At 42.3% G+C, this 25,452-nt stretch overlaps 1 protein-coding gene across 1 annotated transcript in view; it reads left to right on the top strand.

Moving 5' to 3' along the window:
- The window catches only part of PARD6G (par-6 family cell polarity regulator gamma), a 67,976-nt gene extending 43,575 nt beyond the window's left edge, over nt 1–24,401 (top strand). Inside the window, exon 3 of the mRNA XM_068396692.1 lies at nt 21,579–24,401. Coding sequence (XP_068252793.1) covers nt 21,579–22,438 — 860 coding nt within the window. The 3' untranslated portion in view covers nt 22,439–24,401. The remainder of the gene's footprint in view (nt 1–21,578) is intronic.
- The last annotated feature ends 1,051 nt before the right edge of the window (nt 24,402–25,452 follow it).

Raw genomic sequence — 25,452 nt, 5'->3', positions numbered from 1 at the left:
TGATCTGCTTGTTTTCTTATCTTCTTCCCCTGTGGCCAGCCTTCTAGGACTATACAGACTTTGACTCTTTTAAATACTCTTAGTGCTTCTTTTTGGTAGTCAGTGCTCCTTGTAATGTAGTCAGCAGCTCAACACTAACCCTTCCTTTTTTTTTTCCCCTCCCTCCTCTTTTCTTGCTCATTTTGATTCTTTCTCTTTTTCCCCTTTGTACTGCTTTAAATATCTCTGTGACTGAGTGTCCATGACAGCCTTTGGCTTACCATGTGTACACTGGACTACTGCCTTGCATGCCTCTGCTGTGAAATCCAGATTCTTTGAGTGAATATCTGTAAGCTTGACAGTCTGAAGAACAAGCTGTTCTTGCTTCTGTTTTTCTGGAAGACTTTTCTTTTACTTAAGTAGCCACTGTTTTAGTGAGGTCAGCAGATGCTCAGATGCTTTCTGCTCCCTACACGGTAGCACTTAACACTGCTTTCATCTGCTGGCACATCACCATGGCTCTGCTGGCCTCCGTCAGTGACGCTGGCCAGAGCATAAGCATTGCTTTAAGCTCCTGTCAGAACCTCCTAGGACAAACAACCCTGTCTTTTATCTGCTTTTACTCCAGATCTCACTTGATGTCAGATGCAAACCTTTCCTTTCTTTACAAGGTGCAACTTCAAAATTTGACCAGATTGACAAAGCGAGCTGTGGCACTGTCCCCTCTGCAGGTCCCTCTGCTCGTACTGAAGTAACTTGCAGTCAGTTCTCTGTGGATTGGACTGGGAGGGTTATAGCCCTGTATTTGGGTACTTGAGAATTACATGCATGAGTATCCACAGGCTGGCTTCCCTTTCATGCTAGAAGGCTACAAGCAGCCATACACACAGCAGTCATCTTTTGGAGCAAGTTGCTGGCCAGTAACAGTAGGAGCAGTGCATGTCATGCAGTCAGCAATCTTTAAAGCCCTTTTTCTGTGCGGATATATTCACACAGAGTTTACTGCTCCTCTGATGTTAGCCACATGGCCTAGCTTCAGGGAGTACTCTGCAGAGCTTTTCATTATCTGTGCCCCAGCGTGTGCATGTACACGTACATTTCTTTTCCCAGGAGGAGTTGATGAGAGTAGAGATTCTTCACTGCCCTTTGGATTTGGGGCTTCTCAAGGATCGGTAGAGAAGTTTCAAAGATTTATTCTGAAGCCAGGACAGATGGACAGCCAATTACTAGCTCACTATCATTGAGATTTTTGTTAATGATCCTTCAAGTGTTTCTCCTTAAGTCCCTTATCTCCGAAGCAAAAGTCATTACTTTATTTCCTGCCTCCTTTCCTCAGTAGCTTCTTTAGAGTTGGTGTCTGTATAGTCAGGTGATAACATCCATAAGATTACTGATTACTGTAAAGGCATACAGTAATAGTTGATATAGAGCTATCATACATATTTGACTTTATTTAACAGGCCTCGCTTGACTTGAAAAGAATCCTTTCCAAAACAAAGTCTGCAAAATCAGACTTGGAGCAGGCTAGGCGCAGGCTTTTGAGCTAAGACAACACAGGAAGTATTTATCTCTAAGGACCAGTGTTTTCAACCTGCACTATAACTTGTTGGTCCTGAATTGGTAGCCTTCTGCTAAAAACTTGCACATAAACTGCTTGACATAATCCTCTACTCCTGGAATATTTATGGGATTTTTTTTTTTTTTTTGTCATCCCAGGAACTTCTTTGGAAGGGAGTGGGAGGACAGTGAAGTGGGGACTTTATGGTAGTAATTTTGAGAGAGGGCTGGCTGAATTGACTTGGCCTGGAAACTGCTCCTTGGTTAGCCAGAAGAACTGAAATTTGATGTCCCACAGTCAAGAAAACGTTAAGGTGAAAATAATTTTGTTAGTATTTGTCTGTGGAACTGCTGGCAGCGTTACTGCTATTTCATTAATCTGATGAAACCCAACCTCTCCAACAGAGAGAGGCTCAAAGCCATAGTCAGTGACCTGCAGGAACTAGCGGTGACTTCCTCCTGATTGCTCAGAGGCTGTCAAGGAGGAAGTGCTTCTACCTGGCCACAAAAACCACTCTCTGAACTGGAGAAAGATACAGCAGTGGGTCTGGCTTGCTGTAGCAATCCTGAGATCAAGCTAGGGTCATGCCATGGCACATCCACTGCAGCCTGAGAAGATAGTCAGGGACTGATTGAATTAGCCACAAGAGCTAGATGAAAGAATGGACAAGAAGTCTGCCCAAATTCAAGCTTGGGTACAGCAGGTGTGTAAAGTTTTCAATCTGAGACCTGAACTTGTAGCACGACGCATGGAGATGCGTGCTGGAATCGCTCATGTATAGGATCTGTCCTTCCAGCAAAACTACCAACAGGCTGGACATGGTCCTCGTAACTCACATGTCTGGTTCTAGCCTTTCTTCAGAACTTAACGATATCGATATTTCTTTCCTACTGCCTCTCAAGTGTGTTTTCCGTACTGCTTTTCTGCTCTTGGTGGTGGAAACGGAGCAAAGCTTTCACACTGGAAGTCTCTCTGCAGCCGAAGTGGAACATAAAGCTGGGGTGGGCCTTCCCTTCTCTTAGGTTGCCTCTTCACAAGCAGAATCACCAGTAAAGTTCAGTTGAGGCAAAGTTGCTTTTTGAATTAAATCTAGATTGTCTTTAGGCCTGTTCTGCCTGTATTTGGAAACTATGAAATGTTGATATAGTGTGGCAGTCTTCCAGACAGCAGTGGGCCAAAGCAAATGAAAATATGTGATTGAAAATTGTGAAATGCATGTTCATATGTATGTATGAACATGTAGATATATATATTTCATTCATATATATATATATATAAAAAAAATATTGCACTCTTTTTACAGGAAAATTTTGAAGATTATTTACAAACCAGTGCTTTCTTTGCAAGCATCCTCTCTTCCACAGGCTTGAACGATCTCTATGTTGTGTTTAGAATTTGAAGATTCAATGTACCAAAAATGTGGATGCAGTCCCTGCCCTGAAGATGTCTGTAGGGAGAGAGTTAGACAGAAAGGGTTGCTGCATGAGCAGAGTGAATCAGCCCAATAGCTGGCAAATTATTTGCTTCTCCAGGTTGGTCACATATCAATGGCACTGTTTTTTATTGGTGTGTTTTTGTTTTGGTCCCCCCCCAACCTTTCTGTGTTGTGTGGAGCCAGCTGCTGAAGTGCTGCTTGTATTAATACAATCAGCAGTAATCAAAAGGAGTTTCCTTAACAGCCTGGAGCATCCTGGACAATCTAGTCACTTGTCAGGATGAAAGAGCGAAGGGTGGAGTTTAGTTAGCAAAGATCAGGTATGTCCATGGGAAGCTGGCAGCGTTGGAGGGTTCAAACGGAGCCTGTTGGGTGGGTTTAGCAAAGGTGTGCTATCAGTGAAAATCAGCCGTCCGTGTATAACCAGAATTCAAATCTACTGTACAGCTGTGTTACAGCTCTGTAATGAGCCAGTTAACTGTTCTGAGGGTCTTGCTGCCCTTGCTTGTGAGGGGTGTGATGACAGTCTGAGCAGGTATGCTCATCTCTCCCAACACTGGGTAGGAAACTGGCTTTTATTTGGGGATGGGAGTGCTCATGAGAAGACCCACAGTGTGTCTACTTCCCCTTCTGCAGTGATGAATTGGCTGAGAGTAGGACAGAGCTGTACTCAACCCTGGCTGAGCCCTGACAGTGACATTTGGGAGTGCAATAGCATGACATAGCATACACCTTTCTGCATGAGTGTCCTCTGAGATGACAGGACCACATCTCTCCTCTGGTATCACTTCCTACCCTAAACAAGCATTGATCAATATTATCCTGCATGTCCCATTCCTCTCACGTTAGTCTCTGCTCACCTTCTGCAACGATTCTTCATCAACAAACTTTAGGTTGGTCTTCTAGATAAACATATGTGTTAGTGACGCACAAATTGGTGTGGTATTTCAGGTGTTAGCTTTTAATTGGAAGTTTTCAAGTTTACTGACAGGAATTCCTCCATTTTCTCCACCCCACTGACAGCATGACTTCCTCTGATGGCAATTACTTGAAGGGTACGATCTAGCATATTTACATCAGAGGTGGTGACAGGTTATAACACAGGTGGTAAATTTTAGAGCTAGAATCTCTTGGCTGTGTTGCTGGCACAGAAAGTGACAGCGGATAAGACAGAGCAACAGCTTTCATGCTCCATTAGAGATGTGAGTAGGGCAAATTAAAATGTTTGAGGAGGGAAGAAGCCTGATACAGTCTTCTTTCTTCCTTTTTTTTTTTTTTTTCCTAAAGTGGCCTTCCCTACTACAGCAATTGAGAGAAATTATCAGTATTGATCTTGTGTAAATTCATAGAAATGAAAGAACTTCTCCTCCTTTCTGCATCATTGTGCTCCACAGTGCAAGAAGTCTGAACTTTCTTGCTGTGCTTGGCTGCCTTACCTTGCCCCTAAACTGCGAGGCTCGATACAGATGTTGAATTTGGAAGCGGTTTGTCAGGTGGTGGTGGCCACTGCTGAGCTGGTGAAAACTGGCAGTAGGCAGCAGAGCTGGCAAAACCCCCCATGAGAGGCATTGTGGTTCACAGTTTCAGCCCGTTTGAGCGGCAGCTTAGTCATCTAAAGAGAACTTGCTGTGCAAACGTTTTGCCTACACCAAGTTCTCAAACTTTATAAGCTACTTTTAGTGTAAATGCTTTAGCAAGATGGTCATTTAAATCCATTTATCTCCACTGTAATGCGAGTGATTTCTTGAAATGGGAATAGTGAGAACACTGTTGTACAAGGGCAGGCTTTTTTTTGAAGAGTCTGCAAATAATTGTGGTTGGTGATATGTGTGTGCTGACAGCTGTAATATCTGCATGAGCAACTCTGCAATAACTACAGATGCCGATTAGAGACATTTTCTGTGTGCTGCCCCATGCACTGATACCTCTAAAATGCGAATTTTAAAGCAAATTTCAAAAAGCTGTTTCCTCACGAGAACAAATGAACACAAGTCTTGTACTGATGCCTTGTGTTTGCAAAGACACGGTTTCTGTCTGGTTAGAAAATAAGGATGTTTAAAGTGCCCTACTAAGTGGGCAGCAGAGACCTAGTATTTTATTAAAAGAAAATGAGGCTCTTGCAAGGCTTTCATTTTGTAGTTTTGGGGTCATAGTGTTAAAAACACACTTTGCTTCTGCCTCTTAACCACTGGCAGCTGATAGGGCACAGACTGTACACTGTGCAGGAGATAGATAAAACCTGAGGATTGAAGCATCTTAGTCAAACTGTTCTACCTTATTTTATTGCTTGTTTAAGGCATCTATAAATTCTGGAGGAGACAAAGGAAGAGTATGTGCTCACAGTTACTTTCTTCCATTTGAGGCCTTAATGAAAGCATCCTAAATTGCAATGATATGCGCAAATAAAAAGGCTAGAAAAGATATCTCCTGCTTTCTGAATCAATGTAGTAGGAGGGATTTGTGTCCTCAGTTTTTGCAAGCCACTTGTTTGAAAACATGAAGTTGTTGTATGTGATCCTTGCTTATACAAATGTCCAGCTTTTACTGTTTATAAAGCATTTCTAGTAATGAAGGCAGTTGGCATGCTCTGGAAAGAATAAATCCTCTGAGGATAATAGAGCAGTTAGTAGGCAGAGGAAAACCAGCTTAAGGACCCTGCTTAATTAATATACTTTTTCTCAAGTGACTGCTTAGTGGTATTCTCACAGCTTCTTAGCCAGCCCTTGGTCTGACATTTGTCTTAACTCTAACATGCCATGAGTCTGGCTCTGTGCTGGTCCCCTTACTGTCTGTTTCAAAGGTGAAGCTGGTGCATCTCCATTAGCCCTTCTCAAAAGTAAACTTTTAGCTCAAAATGTGAGTAAGCCACATTAAGAGTTTCTTTGCAGTGAAGTGAGGAAGACTTCCTTAACCACACTGCCATGCTCCTTTAGTGCTGTGCATCAGACAGGTAACAAATATGTAAATTGCTAGAGGTTATATAGTAAACAGATGTGTTGAGAGCCCTTAATTCCTCAGTTTATTCTTAGATTTAGCTAGTGAATAGTTATCGTCTTGTACAGTATTAAGCATCTCATTTGGCACATAAGCAGTCCTCTTAATTATTCAGTGTCTCATTTATTGGTGTCTCACTCAAAACTTAATTTGACCAGTACAGAATGGGTTGGGGTGGGTTTTTTATTTGCTTTTTATTTCTAACTAGCTTGTTCACACCTTGCAGTTTCTTGATGATGGTCAGCTTCAGATTCAGAAAGCTAAATCTTCCTCAGGCTGTCAAAGTCTCTCAGGCTGGCGGCTCCCCGCCCTGTTCCTGTCTCTGCTCAGCAGCTCTGGTTAGTGTCCCCATGGGTGCCCTGTGCCACCACTCCTGGCTCCCATTTGTGACGGCTTCCTTCGGCCAGCTCTTCCCCACATTCCTTCCGCTGCCCAGAGAGAGTGCAGGGTGGCAGCTGCTCTGGTTTCCCACCAAATGCATCTCCAGTGTCCAAACCGCTCACTCTGCTAAAGCCCTTGCAGAGATCAGGCAAGGGCAATACCAGTATTCAAAAGAACTCAGCACTTTGTGTGATCCTAATATCTAGTATTTTTCTTCAGCAATGGGGATAAGTTTTAAAGATCTCTAATTTTCAAGCATATTAAGTTGTAAATAACTTCTGAATTGAAAGTTTTACAGCTTGTGAATTGGAGATTCGCTGTTGGCCATACTTAACGAGAGGTACTGAGACACAAACTTGTTTAAGCTGGTAAACATAGCTGCTGCCTCACCAATTGGTGACATTATTTCCTTCTGGATATTCCCTGTTGGCGTGCAAATCACTGCCAAGGTATATAGAGTGACTCACTTCTTGTAGTGCTTCCAAGATGGAAATTCTTAAGTCTAAGCTTGGAGGTGACAATAGTAATATTTTTTACTTACTTGCTAGGTTAGGGGTTGGGTGAGCCCAAAGATGACACATCCATATCCAGTAACTCGCCAGCTAGCAACTGCATTTTGTTTATCATCAAGTGAATTTTTGCGGCGCTGGCTCTCTGGGAAATTTGCTCAGATGGTCCTGTAGTTTTAGGGAGGTTTTTATGTTGCGCTGCTGCAGAAAGCTCCCATTGTGAAGGAGCTCAGGCTGACTCTGCATAACGTGACGAGTCTCCTACGCAGCATCCTCCCACAGCCTGTCAAACCGACAGCGCAACGCTGGCTCTGTATAGCAGTGGTGAGAGCGCTGGGAGCTATTGACTAACGTGATTATAAACCTAGGCATCTCCTCCTCACTTCCTGTGGGCTGTGTAACACGAGAGCGAGACTTTTTAATTAACGCAACAATCCGAAGCCAGCGAAAGAGCAGAGCTCAGCTAAAACACGTTTTCCGAGTTGTTTGGGCAAGCAGTTGATGTGCAACCTGGCATGTTAACTTTACATTGGCCTTTCACTGATCTGACAGGAGAGGCATAAAACCAAACAGGATGGTGGTGTTTTCCCAGGAGATGTGTATTACAAATGAGACTCTCCCTTCCATTGACTGACTTTGATATCCATACAGCCTAGCTGGTCTTGAATGCCTCACCACTCTTTCAGTATACTTCAGGTACTCTTAGGATCAGGATTTTCCAGATTTCTTTTCTTGCCCAGACAAGCAGGTGATTCATAGCCACAGCCTTTTTCCTCATTTTCTTTCTTAAACTTTCAGCACTGTATCTGTGTATTAAAAGGTGGAGACTAAGGGTTTGAGGTGATTCCTTTCAACTAACCTATGATTTGACTTGCTGTGGCCACAGGCCTGACTTGTGTGAAATGAACGGATACAGACAAAGCCAAGATGAGCTGTGTTGTGTAGAGTTTTAGCGTGGTGATCTGGATGTTAAATTGCATCCACCCAGAAGGGAAAAGTGGAGCTGAGCAGGTAAATACGATCTGGATGGGTAAAGGGAAAAGCAGCCCGGAAAAAATGTTTGTACCTCTCTATTTCCTGACTGCAGCTCCCAGGATTAATGTGGTGTTAGCTGCTAAACCAAGGGCAGGTGTTGTTAACTTTGAAACCTGTTTAACCCATCTCCTTGATGCTCAATCTGTCCCTCAGCATGGGAGGAAGCACTTGGATCTTTTCAGTTTCTGCAGGAGGTGCCCGGTGTTCATGCTGTGCCTCTGAATGCTGTATCAAACACAAAGGTTCTGCTCTTCCATTCCTGTCCACCTTTAAACCTGTCCATCAGGCTTAATATAAGCACAACACAAACCTCCTCCCCGCTCCCTGACAGTGATTTTTAATGTTGATCTCTACGCTGCAGCCACAGAACTTGGAGTTGGTAGACTTCGAATAAGCTGATTTTTCAGCTAGTGTGTTAATAAGTGCATGTTAAAATACAGCACACCTTAGCGCTGAGTGTTAGTATTCCCCCCTGCCAAGAGCATCTTAGCAAGACATATTGATCACATCAACCTGTGAGACAGTGGTTTTGTTTTATGTAACTATTTGTCTTTGCTTTTCATGTCCTGGAACTGTTTTTTTCTGAAGATAGGATGCATCATTAAATAAAAATTCTTGTCTTGGTCACCATTTGGCTCCGGTTGTGGGAATTCAGTATGGATTTAGTAATACTGCCTGATCTTGTTATTAAAAGTCTTGCCAATTCCTGATGCTGTCTAGCAATTTAAGAGAATGAGGTGAGGAAAGACATGGAAAAGGAACACTGGGCTTTTGTCTAAAGAAAGCAGAGAGGTCTTACTCATTATTGTATCATATGGTGGAGGGGATGAAGACATGGGCTGGCTGCTCATAGTAGTAGCCCAGGAGGGACTGAAGGTGGAGGAAGGTCTCACAACTAGAGGTGAGAAGTAAGTGGTGAGACGAGGTTCATGGTAGCAGTTCAGTCTCTGGGCTGGGACGCAGCTTATATCGAAGCTTGTCCGAGTCAGCTTAGCTAGCACTTGCCTTTTGTATTGGGAGGATGCTTCTGTTGAAAGCATTCTTGGAAGCAAGCTATGCAGTATAATGAAAATAAGTCCTAACGTACTGCATCTGTTCTTTCCTGCCTTTGAACCGTGCAAATCCCTCCTCCTTCCTTTGAAGCTGCTGGACTTTGCATAACCTCTGATGTATTCTCCAGGTTTTTAGCTGAACCATTCTAATGGGAGCTTAGTCTCTTGTGAACAGTAAATTTTTATTTTTAGCACTTTGGGATCCACAGATGAAAAGTGCTTTATGTATTTAACCGTCTTGTGCGGGATGCTCTTCTTTAAGGTGACTTTTCTGGAACTTACAATGGTAGTAAATCATTCAGTGCACACTAAGGAGTTGCACATCTGTGGTCTGGCCACAACTTAATTTTTTCAGGCACAGGAAAAGCCATGTCCCAGCATAGTTCGTGTGCTTCACTCAGAGCAGGAATCAGGCTGTGAATACTGTCTGCCCCTAGCCCCCAACAGTGTCACTTGACAAGCAAATGTGGCAATGACTCAGTGTTATCTCCTGTGTAACAGGAAAACTGAGATCATGAAGGGAATTCCCAGTGGCAGGAATACTGGGCGTACCCAAGCATGGCACTGGGAACCTCCGCTCTGTTCTTAGTGGCAGGAGATTGCCATTAGCGGAGATGAGGGCTGAACTTGAGCAGTGTCTGCGTTTAGCACCTCTGGAGCACCCGTGCCAGTCAAACCACGAGCAGCAGTGCCATCAGAGACTTGCTGCTACTACTGGCAGAGCTATAAAAAAAAACTGGAGGGCTCTACTGCAGCATTTGGTATAACTTTCCTGGTGAAATACATGGAGTTACTTGTGCTCCTCAGGACGCATATCGATGCTTGCAGCTGCCTACACTGATGTTCATTAAGGAGACGAAATGCCTGTGTGAGTCCTGAATTAGGTTTAGTGAAGAAAGAGTTTTCTTACATTTGAGCCAGTAAATGTCAGCTTCACTTGCCATGTGTCATGTTTTGTTCAGATATCATGAAACCTGATCTAATTCTTTAATTTCTGAATAATCACTTCCTGTCTGCCACTCCCTTGTTTGTATCATGTGCTCACAGGAAGAAACACTTTTTTAAAGAAAAAGTACACCAGCCACTAGTTTACCACACTTAAATAATGATGGGGTGTCTCAAAAATTGTTTCAAGGAAGAAGCCAGGGTTTTTAAGTGGTGTAAACATTGGTGGTGTATTTTGGGGTGGTTTTTTTTGATTGTTTTTTCAGTCTTGCAGATCAGTGCTTGATACTCTAGGAAAAGAGAAGCTTCACAATACAGTTAGTAGTCATCTGGGGGCTGGACCCCTCAAGTACACAGGTGCTGCTAATGTCTGCAGCTCTTGGAGAATCCCCTCAGGTGCAAAGTTTGCCCAGGCTGCAGCCTTTAATTAGTTTGTCTGCACAGTAGTTGGGCATGGAGCTAGTGATGGAGAAAGGAATATAGCATTATAAAAATAAAGTTGGGGAAATGACTTAGCCAATAACTCTACACAGCTGATCCTTCTGCCAGAATCGCCATGATCCTTTAAGCTGCTTTTAAGTAAATCATGCAGTTTTTACTGACAGAGGAGGGATGAGAGTTAAGTGCTTCTTGCTTTCTGGTGCTGGCCAGGAAAGGATATTGCTAGTCTAACATTAAAAGTAACAACTTTATTTTGTTCTCAGCTGGAGAAGGCATGGTAGTTGTATATTAGGCAAGGCTTTTTTTCTGTTTTGAGGAAGAGGGGTGAGGACATGGCTCTGCCCCTCTTGCTTCATGCTTTTATGGCTGCTAAGGAAACAAGATGGTAACAAGGTGCTGTAGCCCAGGTAAGTGCCACCATCGCAGAGAAGGTTATGGGTACCATGTGGTAATGTGCCATACAAGAGGGGGAAGACCACAGGGATGATGATAAACTTCACATTGAGAATTTGGGCAGTATGGTTTTAATCTTTAAATATCCACTGTTTTGCTGCAAAAAAAGGTTTATTGTGGAGCTTCTCCCTCCACCGAGATGACGAGCATGTGCTTGGCTCTGTAGGGAGGACGTGCATGGGGCAAAACCCAGACAGGCAGCCATCCTCGGACTGACTTTTTTGAGCCCTTCCTTACCCTGTGGGCAGGGGCTGGGGGTACACCAGTAGCAGGGTTCAGCTGGGGGCACCCGTGTGCTAGGGATGGGGTCAGTGTTTTGTTCCCCAAGCGGAGGAGTTCTTCCCAGCCCTTCTCCATAGGGTAGGGCCGCAATGCGCTACTGGGCACAGGGCTGGGCCTCCGCAGGGGCAGCTGAGCTCTCAAGAAAAGCAGCATTTGCTTGTGCCCTTGTGTTTGATCAGGAAAAATCTTATTTTGCACTCTGCAGGCAGCTTTTACTACTTTGTGACCTGTCCTCAGGAAAGAGGGCTGCCTGGCTTGCTTTGTTTGTATCTAGAAGCAGCAATGATTTCCATTTGTGTGGTGAGCAGCCTTGTCCTCCGAAGGGGGAAGGGTGCCGGAGGGGCACCTTGGGGAAGTCAAGCGTTACCGACGCAATCTGAATTGTAATCAGTAGATTGGGATCTTGACCTTGCTTCTCCTCCACATTAGAAAACAGACCATTAAATAGATTTATCTAAAAAGCATTTGTAACTCTTCTGCTTTGTACTAGCAGCACTTTGAGGTTACTCCTCCCTTGTCCCCCGCAACCTGAGGGGCCCTCATTTTTCCTTCGCTTCTTGGTGCTCCTTTTCCATCCCGTCATTCCCACGTTTGAAGAAGGGGGTTGCATGGGCTGTACTCCCTTGGTGCGGAGGACGACTGGCTCCCACTCCCTTCTGCCACGGCTTGGTCCTGCTCCTTCTCCTCCCGCCTGCGGGCTTGCTCCTGCCCGCCCTGGCCTGCTCCAGCCTGGGAAGCAGGGGACTGGAAAGCATGTCTACGCTGGGGCAGTGCTGCCTTGTTCCTGTCCCACCAGGATGCAGGACATAAACCAGGTGGGATTCCTGCAGCTCCCCTGCCCCAGGGCAGCGGCTTCGTGGGGCTGGTGAGAGGGTGCAGCTGTGCGGAGGCCTGTGCAGGGCTGGCCCAGGAGGGGTGTTCATCTTGTGACTCATCTGACTTCAGCCAGCAAAGTTTGGGAGAACTCCCAGAGGTCGCAACTTGAAAGACAAGTGTTGTAATTAATTTCTTATGCCACGCTTGTTTTGAAACCCTTTTTAATTCTGTGATAAGAGGCAGAATCTGGACTTTGTTTACAATCTGCTGGCTTGGAGGCAGGAACCAGAAAAGTGCTTTGTAAAGCACTGTAAATGTTTTTCTCTCCCCCCTCCCTCATTGCAGGATGTATGTGGTATTATCACACCACAACAGTGAAGCTATAAAAACATTATTGCGTCCTTTTTTTTGAAGAGAGAAAATGCATCCTAGAAGAATTTTAACTGTGTAAAAACACATCTTTCTCTGAGAAGCTGTGGTAGCAACTTTTTAGAACAATCCAGGGTAAAGAGCGTGGAAGAGACGGCCATTTATTTCTTTGAGACATAAATCTTCATTAAATATCAACTTCTCCACAGCGTAGGGATTTTTTTTTTTAGTTATTTTTACAGGGAATTTAGAAGTATAAGCAAAAAGGCGCTTCCTAGCTTGCCTGTCTGAACGAGTTTGGGATGAATAAGGTGTTACTCAGCAAAAGAATGCATGAGAGAATTACTTCAGAACAGAAAACAGTCTTTATAGTACCCTTGTATCTCACAGATTTAATGTTTGCAACAATCACATGTCCCCACTGCTATGGTTGTGAAATATCTCAGTCTTTTAATGTGCATGTCCTGGAAACACTGCCTTTTTCTTGAAAGTGGGAAAGAATCATAAGGAGGTGCAGGGCATAAAGTCTACTGAATTTAGTAGCTCAGACACAGTCACCAAGGAGGTCTGCAGGTATACCTCATCCAAAGCTACTGGTTCTCCCAGCTCTGGGATATTTTTTCCATGCAAATAGAAAAACCACTTGCATGCTACAGAAATGTGATTAGAAGGTATCTGAACACAGGGTAACAGACAATTCTTGATAACTATCAGTTTTGCTTTTAGCTGGGGAGGGAGGATCACTCTGGGTTAGAGAAGAGGAAAGCACCTGACAGAGAAGGCGAGGGTACGTGGCAGAAAGCAGCAGGAGGGAGTGTGAAATACCAGGTGAGATTCAGTTTCCCTTGGGTGAGCTACAGGCTGTGTTAGCTGGGTAATACAGGTTATGCCTTCCTGATGTGGCTCACCTCTCCTGCCTGTTGAGCAGAGCCCTGAAATGGCCTTTGATGCTGAGGAAGTTTCTTCTGAAAGGAGGAAGAGGCTCCGTTTTAATATCAGGATCTATAGGATGATGGTTCTGATCAGGTTCAGTACTGCAGTTCTTCAAAACCTTCTCCTTTGACCCATGGCTGTGTGAATAGTCTAGTACAAATACGTTACCTGTATTTTGTGCTGCCTTTCCAAGCTTCATTTGCAGCTTCGTCTGAGACTACTATGAGACAAAACTTTTTGTTTCTTGTCAGTGGTATAAAATTCGTATTCTGAATGAATATGATCCTGAGGTGAATTTGGGGTTTTTTTACTTGTGGTGTTTTTTCCAGATATTGCAGCTGTGGAAAACAAAATGGTATTTTCCCAGATTTGCTCTTTGGTTCAGTCTACTCTGTTTGCCTTTCTTATCTTCCAAACTTTTAGTCTTGTGCAAAAAGTAACTATTTTTCTACTACCAGCTGGGAAACAGTTACATTTAGACTCACAGAATACTTGATAAAATCCACCACTTTTTTGTGTCATTAATAAGATTTTTACTGTATCTGCAGTGTGTAGTAAGAGTTATAGTTTGGTCTCTCATTTTGCTTCATTTTGTTTTGCTTTGTGTAACACATACACATTTTCTTTTGGAAAGAAGAGATTCCCTTTGTGCCTGTATGGGGAGCAGATGGTGCTCCCCTCAATTGCCTGATCTCCTGAGTGAACAGAAGAGGCACCGTATGTTTGTTGCAGGTCAAAAACGGAGTGGGTGAAATAAAATAATTAAAGTGTTGCTTTTTAATAACTAAACTGTAAGTTTATAATGATGACTTGCTGAAGAGATTGCAGGTAATTATAGGTTAGAGAGTGGTGGTTGTTGGGATTTTGGAGGGGGGAGGGTGTTCTTCCCAGGCATCTTTGATAGCTGTCCTGTTTTGATACCATCAGCTGAGTGAATACAGTTTTGGATGGCTGCTGGGAGTTGTTTGGTGCATGGTGCTAGGCTTCATTTGTCAGGCTCTAGCAAGCAGGAGAGGTGCTTACAGGTGGTGCTGTGACTCTGTATGCATCAGCCACCCATTACTGCTGCTGGGTGTCCCCTCAGCACTGACTGGCTGGGGAAACCATCTCCCCAATAAAGCCTCCATAGCAGCACCTGCGACCTTGGGATGAACACAGTAATGACTGATGGCTGAGATGTGCAAGAGAAACATGACTTCCCCCAACTTCCCACCCGTTCCCTGCAGGAGTAGGGAAATATTAACTAATACTTTTAAAAAAAAACAAAAAAAAAAACAAAAAAAAAAAACCAACCCCCAAAAAAACCAACAACGAAGCCAAAGCTCAAAACCCACAATTTTCTAATGCTGCAATAACATAACCTTGGCATAATGTGGTTTGTGGAAGGAAACAAGGGGAGAAGGGCTGTTTCTGTCATGTTTTAGAGTAGAAGTCACGTATGAAACTTAGGGGAAGAAGATCCTGACAATCCTAGTAAACACCATCCACAACTTCACCTGTAAAATTTGGAGTTTGGTAGCTAGCTTTTGGGCTAGTTTGGGGAGCTGGATTTGGATGTTTCTGAGGGCAAGGATAGCTTTGGGAGGTACAGGCCTGGGTGCTTGCTTACATTTGGTAGCACCCTTCTCCTCCAAAGGCCTCACTTGTTTCATGGGGCAAACTTGCAGGTTGAGCAACAGCCTCTGCTCCTTTGGAGCAGTGCAGCGAGTCAAAAATCAAGGGCCTTCTGCTGAGAAGGGACGAGGTTCAGCGAGGGAACAGTGGCCTCTGATGACAAGCAGTGAGAAGTGCAGGAGGCCACACCAGCAGTGCAGGCTAAATTCCTCAGGGGTTGTCCCCATCCTCAAGGCAAGTGGCCTAAAAAGGTTTCTTTTGCGTGTCTGACACCGTAAAGAGAGCCTGAGCCTAATGCAATTATAGTTTTGCTTGCTGTAACGTGTGCTAAACCAAGGAACAAAATAACATTCACTTTCTTGAAAGAGGGTGGGATATTTTAAGTTTATAAACGTGTGTTGGGAGTAGAGATGCACATTTGTGTTCCTCAGATTTTAATCCTAACCTACTAATGAACACTTCCTAAGCAGAAAGGCAAATTTGTCTTTTTCATACTGAATCACTATAGAAGGAAGGTTGCCTTTTGCAAAACTGCAGTTTACTAGATTTAGTAGACTAGACTAGAGTAGGATGGTGTTCTCAAATTTTCTTTCTAGTGCAGTTATTTGGTGAAATTTCTTTTCAGAAATATGTCATTGAATTTACAGTTGACAAGTGTTTGGAAAGCTTTGTTTTAGAAACTAAAGGACTGAGATTGAAGATATCAAGGATAATGTGCTCTCTTGTTAACTTGAACTTGTCCCTTTTGATCTTGTTCGTGCTTTAAAAGCCCTTTTGAATGCCATAGATAAACTATAACATTTAGGTAGTCTTCTAAATATTGATGAGATTGTGTCCAGTTTCTTGTGATACGGTGATAAGAAGAGTGAGTGTCTGTGTGTGTGAGGGATACATTACTTGACTTTCAATGGAATAGCAGCTACAACTACTTTACCTACTGTGTGTTTTTCAGATTGGTTCACCCAGAGGTTGCTGGCAGCAGCAATAGCTGGATGTTTTAATATTCCTGTAACACACAGAATGCAATGTTAGCATTCAGATAACCTTATTTTTTCCCTATTAAATATTCCTTGATGAGTGATATTGGCACTGGACCTCCCCCCAAGCCATAGTTCACTTTGTATCTGTTTCCTCTTAAATCCCTTTGCATGTGGTCAGCCTTATAGGTGACAAATGAGAGACTGCCAGCTCATCTGTTGTCTGATTGCTTTCACAAATGCTTCTGGTTTTGATCTTTCTCAGAAAACAGACACTGAATGCAACTTGTGTCAAACATGGGCCGTGTTTTGTAGCTGGGACACAGAAAGGTAACGTTCCCTTGAAACAGTTTTATGACTGCTGCTAATCTGAATGCTCAGTAATAGAGATCTGTTGGATGGAGGGGTTACCCTTCGCTATTAATGACTCATTGGCTTCCTTCCCAAGCTGCCTGAAGTGCTGCTCTCCCTAGTGGAAGTAACTTTGTCTTTGAAGTACTTTCCAGAGCTGTCAACTAATGTTCCACAGTTCCCAGAGGAAATAATAAGCCATGAGTGCATGTACACTGAAAAAGTAGAGTCTGAAACGAACTGTTCCTATAGGAGCCTGGCAGTCTGCTTCTCTGTGGAATTCAGCTTGTTTATACAATCTTATCTGGCTAAGCTTTGGTATTTCATCTGGCAGGCAGTTCCATGAAAAGCAGCTGTCCAAGCAGTGGGAGTGGTGCTCCTGGTGTTTTTTTCAGAAGGTCTATAATTTCTTGTTTCATGTAAATTAAAGAAATACAATACTTTTGGCTACAACCAGATGCTCTAAGCACTTTTCTTTCCCTTATAAATAGCCCTTTAAGTATGCTCTGCTGTTATGTACTGTATGACTTAACGATAGGATTCATGATGCCCACCAGTAAGGTATAATGTATTCTGTAAAGTCACAGGCTGACTACAGAATTGTTAGAAATACCTCAAAGGTGTTACCATCTATACCTTTCCAGATATGTTTTTAAGAAATTAGTATTCTGATAGTAAAATATCCATGCTTAGAAGTGAAAACCTCCTTTAATGGGTTTTTATGGTTGCTGGACAAGTAGAGGTAGTTCCACCAGTTAAAAAAAAACAAAATAAAACAAAACAAAAAAACACAAACAAAAAACCCCCCCAAAAAAACAAAAAAAAAACACATCACCACCATTGTTGTCAAGAAAGTGTGCACAGGTATATCTCTGTATGAAGAGATCTGTAGCATCTGTCTTCTCTAACAGAAAGGTCCTCATGGGTAAGTAGGTAGTGAGAACTCTATTAATTAAAAAAGCACATATTAACAGAAAGGATGCAGCCAGAATACATAAGGTTTTATGTAACTCATTGCCAGATAACAAAATGTTTCTTAAAATGTACCAAAAACTGAGGCTTTTGGGGAAAAGAGTTGCAATAATATTCAGTGCCTACAGAAGATTTTGAGGTATTTTTTGTGTAGCTTTGGGTTGTGGTTTCAAGTAGGAGAGGACTGGAAAGCTGAGGAGTCCTTTTCCAGCTGTGGTAAATGTTCTTCTTCACCTCCTTTTACAGGAACAGTATTTTCAGTAGGAAGCAAATTATGGGCACAAGTAAAATTCAGGTCCAAGTCTTCCAAAGTTTTGTGGTTATGCAGGATTAACCATCCAGTTCATAGTGCATCTTTGTCTGAAAGCACCACATCTTATACATGAAAACGCTCCATGTAATCAGCCCCATTCTAGGAAATGGGGGTCATATTCAGCACCTAAAAGACTAATTGTCCCTCTGTCACCTGCATGTAACATTTCACTCCAGCCTCATTCAAGACATAGGAAAACTTGACACCCTGTAAAATACAAGGCTTTAAGCACTGTTCAGATGTGCTATTCGATGGCACTTCTCCTGCCAGTATGCATGCAGATTTCTATAGACTTTTTGCTCTGCAAAAGGAGAATTTGATATTGCAACAAATGAAACATGACAAATGAGCTCTGTCTCCTTCCATATGGTATGTACTGGTCTTCCCTGAGACCTGGCATCAAGCATAGTCCGTTTCATTAGTTGAAGTGGCATTCCTGCTTGAAATCCTATATGGTGAGAAACTCAAAACTTAACAAGAAGTTGCTGACCTTCATTAAAAGTCTGTCATTGTAAATTATGCAATGGTACAGTTTTTATTTCAGTCTGACATATGCCACCTGAGCAGTTTATTACTGGCAATAGGGTGGTCACACAGTGGTGTATTACCTGTAGTGATAAAAATGAGTGATGTTGGCTGACTTCTCCCAGTTCCCTCATGAGGAAGGAAATTTTTTTTCATTGTGATAAGGATTGATGACTTTGTGCTGCCACTGCAACAGCTGATGTTAAACTTCAGACATACTTTGTTTTATTCCTGTGGCAAGAGTAGTGGCTCTAAATAGCATCAGGGGGTAGCTGTTTTGTTCTGTTGGTTTTTTTTTTTCATTTATTTTAATTTTTTTTTTATTTTAAGGTGATGTCCCAAGCAAGTATTATTGCTACTGATGCAGGTCATCTTGAATACAAGTAATGTAATAATCCCTGTATTGTCAAGGAACATGTATTCTGTACTTGAACTTTTTCTAGAAAACAGTTAATTAGTATTTTTTCTTAAAAGCTCTCCAAATTAGCTCTCATTTCTCAAACCTGTAATAGGTTTTAACAGTTCTACCTGTTAAAATTGGAACCTGTCTTCCTTGTATGTGATCCTGTTTAGGGTCAGAGTTGGAAACTAATGCCTGGCACTGTTTTAAAAACAAAAAATCCAGTCATCAACAGTCATCAACAGGACATGGACTTCATTTTTTAACATGCTCCAGCCCTGAAATACTAAATCCAAGAATGGTCAGTGGTCCAACACTGAAAGTAGCCTATATCACTTGTAATGTAATCCCTGCTTCTGCCTGTTCATGTTTGGAGGAAAAAGACAGCATTTTTGTGGTAAGCTGGGCTTTTTGTTATTAAAGGAGGTGGTGGTTTTGAAGCTGCTCAGAGGTTAGGAATGCTGGCAGTTGTCTGGGGAGACAGATCAGTGGGCTGAGCGCAGGTGAGGAGGTCACAGGCGCAAAACAACCACTACTTTTGTGCCATTGCCCTGGTAGTTGTTCAGCCAAAGCAAGCTGCTTCAGAAATGACCTATGCACGTCAGGAGAACCATCGTACTCCTCCTGTGACATTACTACTTGATTATCACAAAGTTGCATGTTGTGAGAATTAACTGTCTGGGTTGTTGTTAATTTAAGGAGAAGAAAACAGTGTTGTTAACAAATCACCCCAGGTGAATTATTTGGTAAAGCTTTTGCGAGTCTGCCTTAAAATAATTCAGTATTAATGTACTAACATACAGGGAGAAGAAGAGAACAGTTACCAAGGTGCTTTCAGGGAACAGATGGATAACAAGGGCATGTGTTTCATTTTACCTGCAGTGCGATAAACTGCCCTCGACAACTTAACTTTCTGAGTCTTTAAGGGATGCAGCTTTTGGTTTGAGTTTGGTTTGCCAGTACTGCAAGAGACAGTCTTAAACACATAAACCCACATGTAATTTTAATTGCCATCTTAAACTGAAATTTTGGGATAAAGGTTGTCTCGGGCTTTAAGGTACAGCACTACTATTCTACAGCGCTATGTTTCAAGTGAGGAAGAATTTTGATTCTAAATCTGAATCTCCAAGTTGTTTTCACAGGACTGTCAACAGAAATTTATCACTGAATTGTGAGGATGAGCAGAGCGCAGTGTTTGAGACTCTGGTGATGAAAGACATCTCTTGTGGACCCGTGCTTTACAAGGAAAAAATATTTGTTGCCAGCCTTCAAAACCATCCATCAAAACTTAAAGTCTAGGTGAATGTAGATGGTGATCCTATTGATGAAAGAAAAGGAATAATCCCTGGCTTTAGCTGCCGCAGGTGTCTTGTGCATTCAGAAGTGTAGACACTGCACTGACTCTGCTCACCAGGTGGACTTGAGAAGGTGGCTGTGAATATGCTTCCAGGAACCAGCTGGGAGCTTCTCGTGTTTGGGTGATTATAAGAACTTCCAGTCCTGTGCCTCACCAGTCGAAGTAACACAGTAGGGCCTGTGCAGTTGGTATGGCTCTGAACAGCCTGGGAGGAGAGAGAAGCAGCAAGCGTGAAGTTAAACACGACAAACTTGTCCGAGGAGTATCTTTATTTCACAGAAGCGTTTCTGTCAGGATGACCTTCTAGATGCCTTGTGATGTCCTCAGTGTTAGTATAGCCAATGTAAATAAGTTATAGGAGAACACAGAAATAGTCTTTCTGAAGTCTTCAAATGATTTTTATTTTCCAGCTATGTAGGACTGTGTAGGATCACAGAATAATTTAGGCTGGAAGGGACCTCTGGAGGCCAGCTAATCCAACACCCTGCTCCAAGCAAGCTCAGTTAGATCAGGTTGCTGCTTAGCACTTTTTTTAGTGCCCTTGAGGTTGTGTAACGTAATGTCACTTAATTGAAGTCTGTCAGTGATATGCCTTCAAAGCTGACTTTAAAATGAGACCTTGAAAGAAAGAAAAATGTAATTATAAGCTTGTTTTTACTAACTTTTTTTTCCCAACCTTTATCAGGTAGAGGTATTGTCTTACTTTCTCAAACATTACTATGCAAGGTTAATTTATTGGAGAGAAAATTTTCTTAGTGGCAGTTCTTAAATTGTATTTTCTTATTTTACTGCTCATCCTCAACAGTAGAATAAACTGAAAGTCTGTTAGTTTATCTGAAAAATGTTAGCATGCTTAAACTCCCAGTGATATAATTTTCCAGCTAGTGCATGCTTCATGTTTAAAATATGCACAGTATTTTTAATGTGAAATGCAGTGACGCATTTTGTGCAGTAACAACTTCATGACTAAGTATTTTTTATGCAAAGCGCATGAGCTTCTTATATCGAATAACTTGTCATATTACTTGGCTGATTTAAAGTTGATCACCTTGAGCATGCCCTTGAGATACCACTACAGAGAATGAAATATTTAAACAATTCCATAAACAGTAGACCCTAAAAAAAACTGCTTTTCTGTGAATCTTCCTCTCAAGGGCAGGAGTGCATCTGTGAGTCCGTGTCTGTTCTGTGATCCTTAGCATATGGACTAGGCAGCAGAGCAGTTTCTTTCTCCCTGTTTCTCTTTCTACCTTGCTTGCTTACAGCGAACTTTTTTGGTACTTGTAACTTCTGGCACTTTTTATTGATGTCAAATTCAGCTGAAATGAAGTAAAATATTCCAAAGAGAAAAGTGCTGTAGTGAGAGATGCATATTAACATAAATCCCTTACTAGAAAAGGCTAGGCTAAAAACACATATCCAACTGCTCTCTCACACCCTGCTTTCTTGTTTGTACCTAAGGTCTGCTAGCAGTTAAGGCTGTGTATTGGATATTAAAATACTCCCCAATTCAGACTTTTAGGTTAGGAATGTGTATGCACTCCTTGCCCACTTGAGATGTATGTGTAAAATTACAATCCAACTCTGAAAATATGGTCTCACAGGCCTGCAGCTGCAAGTAATTGCATTCTGCACAGCTGACAACAGGAGTTGAAAATCAGAAGTATTTTTCCCTTAAAATATGGAAGAAATATGGATACTCATTGAAAACAACTCATTCTGAATGATGTGCTGATGGACATAAAATGAAACAAAGTGGAAGAATTCATTTGATTTTTTCCATATTATTAGGAGTGTGGCTTCACTGAACTAGATTTAAGAGGAAAATGCCCTGTAGATTGAATTATTCTCTGTTTGATTGATACATTGGTACTGTTTCTTTTTCAGATGAAGTGGACTACAGTAATTTTGGGACCAACACACTGTCGAGGAAGAAGAAGGCTCTGGTGACACTACGCAATGACAACCTCCGCCGGCGTCCTCACATTAACATTAGCATGCCTCACGATTTTAGACCAGTGTCTTCCATAATCGATGTGGACATTCTTCCTGAAACACACAGGAGAGTGAGGCTGTATCGACACGGGTGTGAGAAACCCTTAGGATTTTACATTCGCGATGGCACCAGCGTAAGGGTTACTCCTCATGGACTAGAAAAAGTACCCGGTATCTTCATCTCTCGTATGGTTCCTGGAGGCTTAGCGGAGAGCACGGGATTGCTGGCTGTAAATGATGAAGTCCTGGAAGTTAATGGCATTGAAGTAGCAGGAAAGACTCTTGACCAAGTCACAGACATGATGATTGCCAACAGCCATAATCTTATTATCACGGTCAAGCCAGCAAACCAGAGGAACAATATTATTCGAAGCAGTAGGATGTCTGGTAGCTCTGGCCAGTCTACAGACAGCACTGCTAGCCACCACAGCTTGCCCACATCCCACGTGCTGCAGAACTTCCACCCTGATGAAATGGAGAGTGACGAAGAGGCTGACATTGTCATCGAGGGTGGTCTGGAGCCACAGCACATTCCCAAACTGCACAGCCTTACTTCCAGTAGCCTCTCTCGAATCAATGGCAGCAGCCTTAGCCACAGACTTCAAAGGGACCTGGTGCTCAACAACAACTCTGGCCGAGAAAGCAACGGCAACATCCACAAATTACTCAGTTCTTTAAAAACTGATCCCCGACACAGTCTGGTTATCCCCAGAGGGGGTATCGAGGAGGATGGGACAGTCATTACACTTTAGTAGCAATTCCCACAACTCTCCTTTCAGTCTTAAGTGCCAATTGAGACAATTGACTCTTGCAACATGTTATGCGCAAAACAGAGAGCTGATATTCTCATAGACCTCACAAGTGCAGAAAATTGTTGCTTTCTAGGAAACGTGGCATCTGGAGTTAGACATAAAACTGTCATGCACTGCAAAATTTGTCAGGAGAAAGCCAGAGTGTAAAACCTGGTTTATGTCCCAGCCCTAAAGTGAGAACACAAATTTGGTTTAGTTGGTATAAATCTAAGCAGTCTTACAGGCTTCCAAAGGCAGTGCTACATACTTGGGTTTGAATGCATGGGTGGATGTATTTATACATGCATGTATATGAATTAGATTTTAATAGTAACAGACATGTCTATTTGAAGTGGAATCTGGTTTTCTTCTAATACCAGTTTAAAGAGAGTGCTTCTTAATAGCCATCCAATCTTCTACCATTACATACAGACCTTCCACTAATTTGTTTACACCGTATTTGCAACCTTATGTCTAATCCAGCCAAGCCCTATAAAAGTAGCGGTTTCCTACTCTGCTGGTAACAACGTTAGGGAGATGCTGCAAATACATTTTTCCAAATGAAAAAATATATATATTTTTTTAAGAGCCTGAGGAGGCTACGTAGGAGGATGTTGCTGTTACCGCTGTGAGATCAGCACCACCTGCTGGCCAGAGGCAGGCCTGCCTGCAGCACAGATGTGTGCTGCGCAGGGAAAGAAAAACGTGACTATAAGGGCTTAAAACTAGGTTCAGCACCATTCTGTGTAAATGTATTCTTTTCCAATATTTATTAGATAATACCTCTCATTCAATTTTTTTTCCCCGTCACCTCTGGTTTTTTGATATCATGGTTCGTGTGAATTGTAGGGATGCAAGCGAGAAGGCAGCAAAAGGGGAAGACTGTGCTAGGGCTGTCCCTTCACCTTAGAGCTGACACAGGTCCTTGCTGTACATTCAGGGCAACCTAAATCTGCAAGGTGTTTCCTTACAAAAGATTGGCTGATTGCTGTGCAGAGGAGGGATGCTGACTGACTGACAAACCTAACTTAGAATAGTTCTGTTATTTTTGGACTCTTCTAGTAATCAGAAAGCTTAATGTCTACACGGGATTTCTAGAAACTTAAAATATACTGGATGTTTGCGATGGTCAGACATCTTTACTGGATGTTGGCTAGTGGGTAAACAGTGACTGTTGAGTCGATAACTGTCTGCTTCTGAAAATGCCATGAACTTATGAAAGTGGTCTAATCTAAAATATTTTGTTATATCTTGATCAGTGTAAGGAACAAAATATAAATGTTTTACAATGTATTTTTCTACTTTTAGCTTGTCATTTTCCTTTTGTTTTTAACTTTGTAGTACATTAAAGCTTTTTTATATGGTGGAATAGACATTTCTTAAATATTGTACGGATATGAAAATTCAGAAGTCTTGGTTTGAAAAAGTTACATTCCATTTTGGAATCTGTAATGGCTGGACAAAGGATGTGTGCACTAATTCATTGTCACTAATTTAGAATACCTGTGGAACAACCAGTCTTCTGCTCATCGTTAAATATGTTTGGGACATTGAACTTAGTTAATTTCTTTTAGATTTGCTTTAAAAGTTTATTTTTAAATTCTTTCACTTACTCTGATTAAACCTCTTCTAGGTATCACAGCAGTTACAGAGCTGTACTTATTTTTCCCAGCACAGTAAGAATAGAACATTGATCCTGTTCATCTTAAAACTGTGTTTGTCCTTTACCAAAGGTTTTGATTTTTTTTTTTTTTTTAAAATCTGATTATTGGTGCAGTAAAAAAAGAATGAATAGCTGGATGTGCTTCAGTCAATCAGACCATCTTATCCGGAAGATGTTGTTACAGCTTAAATAAGACAACTTATTCATAAAAGTGGATTTCTCTGGCTGAAGTTACTCATTTTACCTTATTTAATTGATGAAAATGTGACCTGTCTGCAATAAAATGCGCACTGTCTTACTTCTACGCTATATCCTTTCCCCTATGTTCAAGCACATGTTTCTGTAGAAGCAGCTCCCTTCCCTGTGGAAACAAGATACCTCATTTTGATGACCCTTCAAATATGTAACCATTTTAGTAATGCTTTTCTCTCTACCACTGCAGACTTCGATTCCTCCCATTGTTGTTACCAAGGTTCTTTTCATAATGTTTTTTCCCAGTACTGCTTTTACCAAAGGGTACTGTCATACAGATTCCCGCAGGAACCATTTAATTTGCTACCCTCCTCATAGCACAGCTTGCTTCAAACCTCGTGGCTTTGAGGACTTGGTGTAGTTCTGGCTCCTCACAAAAAAGCCCACGACGCCTCTGCCTTAGTGATATGCTCCCACGCTGCGCACCTTTCCCTGGAGACCACTTGGTGGCTGTCCAAATAAAGCATGCTAGTACAGAATATCCAAACTCTTCCACCTAATTCATCCCAGGATGTAGGAAACAAGCTGAATTTAACACATCAGCATGAAAGTGTTATACCTGAGACTTCAATTAGAAGCTGAGAATAGCAAAGCACTGATCACAGAATCACAGAATCAATCAGGTTCGAAGAGACCTCTGGGATCATCGAGTCCAACCATTGCCCTGACACCACCCTGTCAACTAGACCAGGGCACTAAGTGCCATGTCCAGTCTTTTCTTAAACACATCCAGAGATGGTGACTCCACCACCTCCCTGGGCAGCCCATTCCAATGTCTAATAACCCTTTCTGAAAAGAAATTCTTCCTAATGTCCAACCTGAACCTCCCCTGGCGAAGCTTGAGGCTATGTCCTCTTGTCCTATCGCTAGTTGCCCAGGAGAAGAGGCCAACTCCCACTTCACTACAACCTCCCTTCAGGTAGTTGTAGACTGCAATAAGGTCACCTCTGAGCCTCCTCTTCTCCAGGCTAAACAGCCTCAGCTCCCTCAGCTGTTCCTCATAGGTCATACCCTCCAGACCCTTCACCAGCTTGGTCGCCCTCCTCTGGACTCGCTCCAA

Source organism: Nyctibius grandis, chromosome 3 (assembly GCF_013368605.1).
Source record: "Nyctibius grandis isolate bNycGra1 chromosome 3, bNycGra1.pri, whole genome shotgun sequence".
Classification (NCBI taxonomy): domain Eukaryota; kingdom Metazoa; phylum Chordata; class Aves; order Nyctibiiformes; family Nyctibiidae; genus Nyctibius; species Nyctibius grandis.
Note: the sequence above shows the minus strand (reverse complement) of the source record. Positions and strands in the feature narration are given on the sequence as shown.